At 42.8% G+C, this 13176-nt stretch overlaps 1 protein-coding gene across 2 annotated transcripts in view; it reads right to left on the bottom strand.

The window, feature by feature from the left end:
* Positions 1-13176, bottom strand: part of LOC123030656 (signal transducer and activator of transcription 5B) — a 75315-nt gene that overhangs the window by 22084 nt on the left and 40055 nt on the right. For both annotated transcript variants that reach the window (XM_044444760.1, XM_044444761.1), the window contains 6 exons: positions 6523-6660; positions 4212-4368; positions 3977-4066; positions 3665-3839; positions 3008-3138; positions 2755-2906 (listed from right to left, as the gene is read on the bottom strand). In XM_044444760.1, coding sequence (XP_044300695.1) covers positions 2755-2906; positions 3008-3138; positions 3665-3839; positions 3977-4066; positions 4212-4368; positions 6523-6650 — 833 coding nt within the window. In that variant the 5' untranslated portion in view covers positions 6651-6660. The remainder of the gene's footprint in view (positions 1-2754; positions 2907-3007; positions 3139-3664; positions 3840-3976; positions 4067-4211; positions 4369-6522; positions 6661-13176) is intronic.

The following is a 13176-nucleotide window of genomic DNA, read 5'->3' as shown; positions in this document are numbered from 1 at the left end:
AGCTGCCCTGGCCAGATAAAATCCAATAATATTAACAGTTAAAATGCCGCTTGAATAAAAAGGTCTTCGCCTGGCGCCGAAAAACAAATAACGACAGCGCCAGGCGGACCTCTCTGGGGAGCGCATTCCATAACTTAGGCACCACCGCAGAGAAAGCCCTCCTCCGAGTACCCACCCTCCTAATTTCTTTCACGGAGGGTTCCCGGAGAAGGGCCTCCCCTGCCGATCTCAAGGGGCGGCTGGGCATATATGGATTACCCACACACCTGCTTGAAATACATAGAGGTTAAAAAGAAACCTGGCAAAGCTGCAATTAAAGGCTACCCCAAGATTGGGAGCTACTGCGTGCACAAGAACAAGCAGTGAAAATGTTTCCCCTACCTTCCCACCAAAGTCACAGCCCTAGCAATCATCATCACTTAAGCTTAGTCTGGATTTTGGTCAATTCACCCACATTCAGTCTTTAACTATGGCAGAGCAATCAGTGACGTGTGTATTAATGCTGTCTTCTGTTTCAAGTGATAGTACCCATATAGATATGTGATGCAGGATTAGAACAATGCAAATTTATATGATTTATTAACTATATGCAATTGTAACTATGGCTTCCCTCTGATGATTTGACTCTTGCTATGAAGTTTTCTAGGTAGGCACTTTAAGATAACACTGTAAGCTTCAGCTAACTGCTGGAAGAATAAAATTAATTTGAAGTAGCTCTGAGATTGCAGGATGTGAAGAAAGGTTATCTCAACCAGTGGGCATCCAGGCTGCACACAAGGGCAAGAGGGACTAAAATGCAATCATGCCAGACTCTGCAAAGAATACCTAGAGAGGCAGGGGCTGAATTGTACTTGTACTCATGTGGGCAAAGCAGATAATACCCTTGTTACAGTGCAGATGTGATAGCTCATTCTCTGGGCAAATTTGTCAGATTTAGCATCTAGGATGACGTAGCTGGCAGTATGAGGGCAGACACATTATTACTGTTAATTACTGATTGCCAACACCATTGCTGAAATGATTTATTCCATGATCTGTCAGTTTTGATATAAGGTGAGCCACTTAGGAATTATCTATACTATCCGACTCCTTGAAACCCCTAGCATCAGGAAAGGAGCAGTTTACAGTTTCTACTCTAACCAGATCTCTATTTTGCCCATGATTTTTAAAAAGCGGTTTTCAGTCCTTACACTAGTCCTTCTGCTTCCTGTTATATGCACTTCCTGTAGATGAAAGGTACCTATGCTGAGGAAGCAGTGGAAGAAAATGCCTGACAGCAACTGAGCCAATAGCCTTGAATCAACAAGGCTATCTACAGAGAATTCATTGAGTTCTGCAGGTAAAATATCCCCAGGAAGTTTTAGAATATCATGGAATAGTAGAGTTGGAAGAAGCCAAGAAGGCCATTGGGTCTGACCCCCTGCTAGTGCAGAATGCTAAGTTACACCACCTGACTGAGGTGACTGTCCAGTTGCTTCTTGAATGCCTCTAGTGTAGGAGAGTCTACAGCCTCCCTAGGTAATTGGTTCCATTGTCATACTGCTCCACTGAGCTCTGTGTGTGGAACAGAACATGACAAGGAATTCCCGAATGGGGCAGTGACCTGGTCCTTCAGGAATGCCATGTTATGACTATGATGACAACTTCCAATCAACAAGTCTCTTTTTCCCAGCTTGTTTCAGAACATTTGGTTCAAATGGTATGCTCTGCTATTTGTAAGATAATGTCTATCTTTTTGAGAGGTCCATGGACTTCATAGAAACAAAGCTGTCCTGTGTTTGCCTACAAGATCCAACTTTAGCATGCATGGTGAAATCATCCATCAACTATAAAGCTGAACAGACCAAACACAACCACCAAGCTTAGCTCAGCCAAATATATAATCTTGGATGTATCATGCTCTGGATGCTTCCAGAGAACCTAGTTTGTTGCTTGCTGCTTCAGAAATTATTGCTACTTTTGATAAATGTGTGATTTCCAAATTCTAAAATATTTTCAAACCAGGCACCATGGGCTTCTGTATATAAGGCTTTTATCATACTACATTTTTTTCCAGGGGGTTGTCTCTCTGCCTTTCCATATGTTCCATTATGCAAACACTAGGTGGTTCCAGTACAGCAGAATTGCCTAAGTACATCAGGGTTTCATGCTACTTTTTACAGATAATATCAGACTTTCCTCAATCTATAAAAGCTGCAGAAATGTTTGGCTGCAAGTTACAGGAGAAGCCTGGGAGTATGACAATGTTATGCAAGGCGCTTGCAAACTATTACAATGAACAATAAATGCTTTATGTAGAAAAGCTCTAACATAAAGAATGGTCAGGAGATATATCACAGCCTTGCCCTTCCCCTCACACCCAGATCTTGGTTTCTAGAGCAGCAAGTACTAGGCTTCATTTTGCTAAAAAAATAAAAAATGTTCCTCTTGATGTGCAAGGCCTAATCTCTGCAAGTAGGGCTAGGATTTGGGACTGTACACAGGCAGTGCTTCTGCAGAAGTACAGGAAGCCGCAAAGTACACATGGCTATGAACTGCCAAGCATCTCAACTCCCTCTTTTTAAGAAATATGGTTCCAGAGCTTATGAGCCAGATCTATCATGCTGTAATGTATTTTCTTACTTCATACTTCCATGGTTCAGCCAAAGAAATTCAAAGTGTGAACCCAATGAATGTCATTCACTACATGCACGCATAGCTGGGATATCCCATTCCCTCTCTCAGCCCCTGTTCCCTCCCTCCCATGCCACCTACCAAGCCTGCAAGCCATCCAAAGGGCCCTCAGGGGGTCCACCATTTCCTGCTAGCTGCTGCCGTCTCTTCCACTGGATCAGCTCATCATCCAGGATTATTGTCTGCTGCTTGCGAAGCAAGGCCAGTGTCTGCTGGTGCTTTTCAGCCAGCTCCTGAAGAAGAGATGTGCATATGGGGTTAATGGGCAGGAGGACACTGCCGAGGCTGAAGGGGGGAAGGAAGGAGGCTTGAGACTGAGGAGGGTGGAACTTACCACCCGATATTGTTGCAGTGTTTGTGCTTCACGGTGAAGCCAAGCTTCCAACGTTACTTTCTTCTGCTGCAAAGTGGGCTCACGGGCCATGCGCTCTTGGGGGTTTAGCTGTGACAGCTGAGAAATCTGGGCTGGGAGGGGGAGAGATAGCGTATTAGGTCATTTCGTAAGTCTCATGTGCAGTGCCAGCTTCAGATGTTTTAGGGCCCTTGAGCAAGGCATCCTCAATGGGACTCCTTCCTCAGAGAGTTTTCTTCTCAGCAGCTGCTCTTGCTCCTAATCGTCATTCGTATCATTGCTTCCTCTTGCTGGCTTAAAAAGCCAGGGAGCAAGCAGGCAGTAGGACCCACTGCTTGTTCTCCGCACTACCGCCATTGTCTGGGCTCCAGCAAGAGGCAACTGAGCTAGCAGGTTGCAAAAATGAAGAAAAGGAACTACTCCAATGAGGTCCTGTCAGCATTGTCCTCTCTACACTGACTGGTAGCACCTCTCCATATCTCAGAAAGAAGTCTTTCCCAGCCCTACCTGGAGATGTTGAAAATTGAACCTGGAGCTTCTGGCAAACAGAGCAGGTTCTCTACCACTGAGCTTTCCTTTGCCTTGGCCAAGGCTGGTGCTTGTACACAGTACTACTTCTGCCCCCTTCCACAGACACACCTTGTAAACGAATGCTTTCTTGGTACTGGATGATGAAGTATTCCTGTGTCTGCTGAAGCTTCTTCAACTGGCTGTCAGTATCCTGGGTCACCAGGCGTAATTCCTCAAAAGTCTGGTTGATCTGCAAGTGCTTCTGAGACAGAGCATCAGCCAGGCTGCTAGCAGGGGAGGGGCTCTGCAGACATGGGCAATATGAAAGGACAGAAAAAGGATGGAGGTGACTGCTACATGCAGCAACAGAGGCTAAGCCATCACTTTTGCCATTCCCACACCAGCATAGGCCACCTCCTCCTCAAGCTATGTTTCACTCACATCTGTGGCTTCTCGCACCAGGCGCTGCTCATGATAGAGAATGTGTCGGATGCAGCGCACCAACTCCAGAGGGCAATGCTCATACGTGTTCTGTAGAGAAAGAAAGAGGAAAAAGCCCAAGATGGAGGGTGAAGGAGTGTAGAGGAACAACTTGTGGCTTCATAGCCTATTCACTCATGAGGAATCCTGAATGCAACATTTTTCATATTCTATCTCCACAGCCCCTGGAACTCACCTGCAGCTGGGTTGCATAGTGACCCAGTTTGATCTTCAGAAGGAAGCAATCCTCGCCCACCTGGTGGTCAGCCTTCTTTTGTAGCTCTTGGATTAGTCCCTCCAACAACTGCGTGGCTTTGGTACCTTCCTGGGGGTTGTCCAAGTCAATGGAGTCCCTGCCAGGTAAGCATGTGTGTTTCAGTTCCTGAGGGCAACTCCTGCCTCTGCTCATATGCTTCTCCCAAAATGAAATGACAAATTCACCATTTCTGAACTTTCAGATGAGGGACAGGAACCCTCTAGTTCCTTTTTAAAAGCCCATATCCTTTTGCTCTATGATAATTAATCTTAAAGTAGCAGTGCTACCTGATTTCTTATGAATAAAATTCCAAATGAAAGTTCTAAATGAATTTAGAACTACTGATTCATTCATAATCTGCATTTAAAGTGCACATAAGTCCACCCATTTACCACACTGACATGAAGGACAACTCAGAGTGCATTAAGGCATAACGCTAAGATGGGAAGTAGAGTTTTCTCCTGCCAGGTATGCTGGCTCAGTCATCAACCTTGCCCTTCCATGTATACTAGGCCATCTATTTTTTAAAGGATTATTTTAAATGCTACATATTTTTATCCATTTAAACATTTATCACCTTGATTTTTCAAAAAGCACAATCGATTTAAAAAGAATTACAAAATTGTTCCTGGAATGGGAAAGAAGTAATTTTTGATCTACTCAGCGCTCATTGGTGTGCATGCAACAAACAGATCCCGCTGGAAACACACAAAGTCTTTTTTTAAACAAACTATCCCAGTTTGTTCCAACCAGATTTTTGTACTACAATTATCATCACGTTTTGCCATTGGCCATGCTGGCTGGCAATGATGAGAGCTGTAGTGCAACCCATTCAAAGGGCCCCGTGTTGAAGAAGGGTACTTTAAAACACCTACAGTGAGTGCACTTTAAACTATGTTATGTCTGTTCATATGCAGAACGGAGGAAGAAACAAAAACTGGACAACAGTGGCTGTGCTGACACGGAAGAATAAATTGGAATTGTTAGTGAATCCTGTCATATCATGAATGAGCGTTGTGCTGATGCATGCAGTTGGGTCACTGCCAGTTGGCACTTCTCATTAATCAGCACAAGTGGGTAAACAAACCAACAGCTGTTTGCTTTGCATGATGTCTGAACCAGGGATCCTTATTGAGAAGATCAATTTGCTCCCTAATAAACCAGGATTCAAAAGACAAGAACAAACCCTGTCTTGTTCCTGACTTATTTGGCAGCAACAAATCAGGATGTTTCTTGGACATTGCATGAAGCAAACAATTTCTGGTTTTTTACCTGCTCACACTAGTGGAACAAGTCAAGCAGGAGTGAATCAACTGATTGATGGTAAGCCAGGAGTCAACAGCAAACCTGGATCACTGTTCCATGTAAATGAGGCTAGTGAAAGTGGGGGTAAGATGAAGGCAGTTGTTGGAAAAAATAATCAGTTAGATGGCTCTTTCCATAGGTTCCATGGACCTAGAAATTGCCTTAGAGAAAAGGGATGTTCTGAAAGAAGGCTTACTCTCCAACAATTCCACAGTTCCAGAATGAATGGGAAAATTACAGGGTGGGAATTAGAGGGAAACTGAGGGTAATTACTTGTTCAATTGGCACTTACATCTGTCTCCAAAAGCCTAGAAGTACAACTGCTGACAGATCCAGAAGGAAAATGGCGATTGAAAGGATAATGAACAAAAACTTAAAAAATGGAATTGAATCAGGGACACCTGGGAGACACATGAAGTGGGCAGATACCTTGCCTGGAGTACCACAGCAGCTTACCAGGAATAGGAAATGAAATCCAAACTATGTATTTCTTAGCTGCATAGTTTTGACATTAAATGAAGGGTTTTGCCCTCCACGAACTGCCAACATGCCCCCAACAATGTAGGGCAGGTAGGATGGTATAACACCTCCTGCCACAACTACAATCATAGTCAGGTTTGGCACCCGCAAGCCTGCAATTGTCCATAATGATCCAATTACTTCAATAGTGCCTTTCTTGTTAACGCAAACTGCAGGTGCAGTGGCCTGATCCGGACTGTAGTTAAAGCTCTGTATCCCCCAAGCTGGCATCCTGCATCAGCCTTTTTACACTGGCAATGTGTGATTAAAAAATACACCGAAGCCAAAACTTCATGACCAAGATAACCTGCAGTTTGATCCTCACCACAACGTGCAACAGAAGATTTGTTCATCTTATAAGGGGTCAATATCTCATCATGCTCTGCTATTCTGCAAGACTGAGCAGCCAGTCTTCAAGCTCACCTACCATGGCTGGCTCTCAATCCACTGAGAGAGGTAATGGCGGACCTCAATAGGGAAGTGTTGCCCATACAGGGCCTGCATCTGCCGCAATGCATCCCCCTGCAGCTGCTGAGCTTGGATCCACACTGCCATGACTTAGGACCTGGTGGAAGAGAGATTTGTCAAAAGGAGCCTTTATATTCTTCTTCTGTGCCTTACTCAAACCTCCAAAGGTCTAATGGCCTGTCTCCCACTGCAGACTAAAGACAGGCATATCAAGTGTCTACTGTATATTATAGTGTATCTCCAGAGCGCCTACAGCTAATGGGGTGGCATATAAATTGAATAAATAAATAAATAAATAAAGCGTGCCTTCCCCATACAACTTACCTTGTACAGCTTGATCAAACACTTAAAAGACACCTGACCTCCCCTGGAAATAGATAATTTATTTCACATATTTACATTTTGCCTTTTTTTTTCCAAAGGAAGGATTGGGTTTTATTTAAATTGGATGGTTGTACTGATGTTTCAACCTTGGAATGTACACATTCGGTGCCATGAGGAATACACATTATTGCCTCCTCTTCCCCTCACCAAGTGGGAATTATAGCTTACATTCCTCCAACAGGCTTATTGAAAAGATCAAGGGAACAAAAGCAGGACTGATCTCTACAGTATGAAGTTCTGGGAACCAAGGCTTCCCAGAAAATTAGGCTACCTAATTTTGTGTGAAAAGCACCTTCAAACCAAATGTTTGCAGGGGTACAACCTTGGCAGAAAATTAGTTGCTAGATCCTTGATTGTGACCTATAGGGCTGTAGAGGAACTAAGCACATTTTTGGAGGAAAAAAAAAGGTAACTGGTTCAGGGGGTGGAGCCTAGTAGCACACAGAAGGGAACACTGCTGGGCAGCTCAAGAAATATGAGTTTGCCTGAGCCTGGGGAAGAAGACTGATATTAATGATTACATTCATATGCTGCCTTTTTTCCTCTTGCAAGGAAATGAAAGGGGCTAACATGATCCTCTTCTCCAATTTATTTCCATAACAACCCTGTGAGTGGGTTAGGATGAGAGTCAGTGCCTGGCCAAAAGTCACCCAAAGAGCTTCATATCTGAGGGGGGACCAGAACACAGATCTTCCAAGTCCCCCCTCCACAACACTCCAACCACTGTATCACACTGGCTCTTCATTTTACATACAGGAAAAAAATGCATCTAAATGGAAAATAGATCCTTCACTTCTACTTCTTCAATCTCTTTTCCTCCTGCAAAAATCATTAAGGAAAATATGGAAAAGCCACACAATGTCTTTAGATTGCTAGTGCTAGGAGCAATCTGGAACTGCTCCAAAGCCTTGAGAAGAAAGCTAAAGCTGAAACATTAGCTCAGACCATGAGATCTCACTACCCTGCCTCTGCTTACTGATTTTCATCCCATTCCATTATGTTATTCAGATAAAACAGCCTTCAGCCTAAAGACTCATTGCAAACCAGTTATTCTGTGATTTAAAGCATTTTGCATGTGGGTTAGATACATTTTCCTTGATTCCATATGCTCTCTAATGAAAAAGAAAAGTTATCTTGCATGACTTAGCTTATACAGTCAGAAATGATAATTACATGCATTTATCAACAAGCACTCCTGAGAATTATGTCATCTAAGGTAGATAGGCAGAAGTGAAGTGGGATACACCCATTGGCTGCAAAATTGGAGAAACTAGTTGAGAGAAACTAGAGGTTATGAATTAACTTCCTCAAAATCAAGCAACTTGTTTACATTTCTAAAAGCCGCCTGCCTTGAAGCTGCTTCTTCTGAGCTGCTTAATCTGAGATCCGTGGTTGATGCTTGTTGCTCTTCAGTGGGAGAAGGTGAAGGGCATGACATGCTTACAATTCCACATATTTCAGGGCTGAATTCCAAGGCTAAGGCAAGCAAAGCTAGAAGTTTGCATTTACCTTGCTTTGTTCTTTCAAGCATCTCTGTTAAGGGCAACAGTCAGATAAAGGCCCAGTAAATAATAGTGAGATTTCTACTTTTAATGGAAAAGAACCGTTAAACACTTAATGCATGTTTCTCTTTCTCATACATCTCTTCCTACAAAGCTCCTTCCCACTTGTCCACTGAACATCTAAAAAGCAAGACCTGGTGACAAGCGCTCCAAGGGTAGCCTTCCTCAACCAGCTGCCTTCCATATGTACTGGACAACTCCCATAAGAAACCTCAGTCCAATACATCTGGGAGCGCTGATTTGGGGAAGGCTGTCTGGAGAATGCAAGCTGAACTTTTGGGGGCCATAGTGTATACAAGGCAAATAAGAACCAAGCTATGCTTTATTTCTGGGGATTCATGGGGGGTGGTTCTATGACTTTCACTTTATAGGGGGGAAAATATAGGCATGAAACAGATGTCTGCATTTTCCCCGGTGGAGCAAACAACAGCCAAGGAAAGGCTGTCTGGGGAATTCTGGGAACTGTAAGACATTTTCTGTTGAAATATGCATAGGATAGTGCCCTTAGATAGGGAAAATTGGACAGGAGGAAAAGAGTAAAACACACGCAAGACCTTAGGCAATTTCCTCAAACCAATTGCCACAGCTACACCCAGAGCTGAATTTAGCAATAATAAACATACATTGGGAGGCCAAATCACAGATATCTTGGTATATTTATGCAAGTACATATACCCTGCTTTTTAAAGGAAAAAGGCCATCACAAAGTGGCTTATGATTTTAAATTGGTATATATACAATTTATACAGCCATAGTACATTCCTTGCATTGGCAAGTTGGACTTAGATGACCTTTGAGCTCTATACCAGTGCAATCTAGCCCCAAGGTAGGGATGCTACAGAGTTTTATAAAATTATGAACAGTGTTAAAAATTGCCCATGCAAACCTTTCTCAAAATACTAACATCACCCATTGTATCGCCCATGGAGATTGAGTGATAAAACTGACAAAGGTAGGTATTTCTTCACGCAAGTCTTGATTAACTTAAAGGAATTCACTGCCACAAAGCATTCTTATGGTCATATACCATAAAGATTTTTTTAAGGATTTCACAAAGTCATGACAAGAAGCACAATGACTATTAGTTGCAACAGCTAAATGGATCCCCCACATACAAGGGCAGTATACATCAATATCAGATGCAGGTGGGGAAAATAGAAGTTTATGAGTTTTGCAGAAGCACATGTCTGGCTGCTATTGAAGCAAACAGATAGACCTTATATCTGACCCAGCAGGGTATCTTCTAGGTGGATTTTAGGAGATTTTGACATCCAGGCCACAAGAACATGACAACAGGCTGAGTTCTACCACTGGATTTCTGGTGCTATTTTTGGCCAGTGAAGCTTCCCAACACCATCAAGGGGGTGTCAACTTCTATTTTGGCCCTGGGTGACACTCAAGCTTGACAGTTTATTTTGGGCCAGTGGGTATTTAAATTGGTGTGAATTGTAGCAAGCACAACAAATGAAAGCACAGAGAGGCCAGATGAGGGCGAGAGGTCTATTAAAAGCAAGGTCTTGCCCCGTCATGTTCAGATCTGAAGTTTGACAGGCCAGATTCAGTAGCTGAAATCCTAAGAGATGATGCAGCAATGATCAAAAAAGAAGGAATTGCAGAGTGTGTGCTTGTATGCAGATGGGGAAACTGAATAACTGCTGGCCACAAAAACACATGGCATGTTGTTGCTAGTTCAAAAATAAATATATGCAGGTGTCTTCCATGCCAAAGGGCAGCCTAGGAAAGATCCAGCAAGATTAGCCAAGTGAAGAGCATGGCATGTGACTAGTGCAACCTATCTGTTTCTTCTGCATTAATAAGACAGAAATGAGAAAAGAGCCAAATACTTCTGCATAATGCAAGGGTGAGGAACTTGTGATCCTCCAAATTTTTAGCCTACAATTCTCATCAGTCACAGCCAGCATGGCCAGCAATGAGAGATCATGAGAGCCATAGGTCAAAACAGCAGGCGGAACAAAAGTTGCTCGCCCCCAGAGTGGGAGCCCTTTCTTCAGGCATACTATGCATCCTCCTCAGCTGCACTGCTGTAAACTCATTTTGCTGGGCACAGGATGAAATCGGCACTTTAGTTTTTATGCATATGGCATAGAACAGCTTTGTAAGTAAATGTGCAGAACTTATGAGCTCCTACATGAATTTGCCTGGCCATTAAGATGAATTTGCCTGGCCATTACTTTGTGTCCACCTGCATCTAATATAAGAGGAATCATTACAAAAGGTACAGCCTTTTCACTTGAGTTAACCATGCTGCAGAATTCTTTTCCTGAAAAGGCTGGCTTAATAAAATAATTTTAGACATCAGGTGAAAACCTTTTTATTTGTACAGGCCTTATAGTTCTGGGTTTATTTTATTAAATGCCTTTTGTAATTTAGCAATTTACTGCTAATGTATTTTATTATATGTGCGGTGTTTTTGTTATTTCTACACTACTCTGAAAGCCATTGCTGATGATCGGCTAATACATGTAATGAATGAAACATTTTAAAAGCCTCCCCACTGGGTTACCTCAAGATAATTTTTACATTTCACAGACAGATGAGAATAGGAAACTGGGTGACTCTTTACAAGTCTGACATGCTGTCATTTATTCTGGACTATCCTAAACATGAAGGCATACTTCCATGTGTTTAAGGTGAGTTTTACTATGGGATGAGTATAGAATATACTATCCTGTGAAGAACTGAGAATCTTAGGCTTAAAAATTCCTTATACTGTATGCATCGCTGTGGAAGAAAAAAAAATAGAGCCCATGTCTAGTAATGGCCCAGAAACGAGGAGGCATATATGGCTGTTTTGGCAGGCTGGGGATTTTATTGTATGCCATTTCATGAAATGGAAGATGTCCCAAAATCCAAAAGATGGACTGGAGCTGCAATGAACATGGGATAACGCTCATCTCTGACAGCCATCATTCCAACAGATTCCACCAGGTAAACTAAGTCCAGAAGAGGTTTAGATAGCATGTCTTGTTCCTTCTGCACCTTAAGACAGCCTTCCCCAAGTTGGTGTCCTCCAGCTGTGTTGTAGTATAACTCCTAGCATGGCAGGGCTAGTAATGTGAAACTGCATAGGATTAAAAAAAAACTTTTAGAAATGAAGGTGGGGAAAATCCTGTACAGAACAGTCCTATTTCTGACTTACACCTGCTGGACAGGATAGGATCTCAACCAAAATCCCCTTGTGCCAAAGAAACAAACAAACTTATGCCAGCACAGCAAAATGATTCTGCTAGCAGTAGGTTGCTCGTATCAGGAAAAAGGGCAAAAAGATGTGGGATGGGTTTTTAGACGCCTCTAGATCCTTCAGGGATCATTCCTGCTGCTTAAGCAGCATCACACCTACAAAATATACAGCAAATCTAACACTCCCATTGGAGTCAATGTTGTGCCAACCAATTACTCATGAACATCAAGGTAGGTGCACAATAAGCATTTGGGGGGCCCTGCTGCCAACAAACCCTAAAATGCAGGTAAGCCACCGTTACTGGAAAAAGCTATGGAAAGCAAAGCCATTCTTGTTAGCAAGCATCAGGCATATCTCTCCACTAAATGAAATGTGGGATAGTCCTTCTTGCCAGATCAGAGTCAGGGCACATAACAGCAAAACAACAGTGACTAGAAGCAGAGTTCCAATGTATCTACTTTGGGTATTCCCTTAATGTCTGGCATGTCTCCCAAATCATCAAGCACAGACATTACAACGGGTTTATCAGGGAAGCGCACACTCAGTGAGAGGGAGGGAGGCTGGGCTAAGGAACAGTGAATGGAAAAGGAATTAGGTGATGAGGTCCTCTCACAGTTTCCATTCAATGACCACCAAGACCCAGCCAGGTACTCTTTGTTGTACCTGCTAGCCATTATGCAACACTGTTCTGTTTTCTTGGGTCTCCACAAGCAGGCAACTCTCCACCAATCCCAGATTCAATTATGCTCCCCTGAAAGTCCCACGCTGACCATTACAAAGGCCCACCATATCAGTAGTATTGTTCCTATGTTATGTTTCCACCTGTAAAGAGGAACACTGCTTCTTGTTAACAGGAAGCCAGGAGAACAGCAATTGCAAAAGGAGAAGGAGATATTATAGTCAGTGGGCAGAATGATCACAGGATAGAAAATACTACGAAAAGAGCAAGTGGAAGGAGGACAACCATTTCCAAGAAGGAAAATGGAAGAAGACACAGGTTGGTAGACAAAGGGACTTTGTTTAATCTAGAAGAGACTCCAAAGTATGGGAAGGAAATGGTGGGAAAAGCTCACACAACTGCTATAGGGCCAAGACTGAACTTGCCAGTTTACTGAGTTTGGAATACAATGCTCTCTAAACATAAAGCTCCATTTTGGAAGAGAAGGATAAATTTGGGTTATTAAAGTGCTTTTCAGCTATTGATTTTGGATTTGTTACTTTCTTTGTTATATGAAGGGAAAACATCCAAAGAAGAATGGTGCCCCAGTAAATCTAGGGGGGTCCTCTCTTAAAGGAGGATTCCAGACAAGGAAAGAACCTTCTGAGTTCTTGCTAACCAAACTAACACACATTGTTACCCTGCTTTTTACATGTCCACGACTGCTATACCTAAAAAAAAAAAACTTTCTTTACTCCTTTCTTCACTGCAGGGGGATGCTTTCTCCTTGCGTCTGTACCTGCACAA

Source organism: Varanus komodoensis, unplaced genomic scaffold, assembly GCF_004798865.1.
Source record: "Varanus komodoensis strain SLA01 unplaced genomic scaffold, ASM479886v1 scaffold45, whole genome shotgun sequence".
Classification (NCBI taxonomy): domain Eukaryota; kingdom Metazoa; phylum Chordata; class Lepidosauria; order Squamata; family Varanidae; genus Varanus; species Varanus komodoensis.
This window is presented reverse-complemented; position numbering and strand designations above follow the sequence as displayed.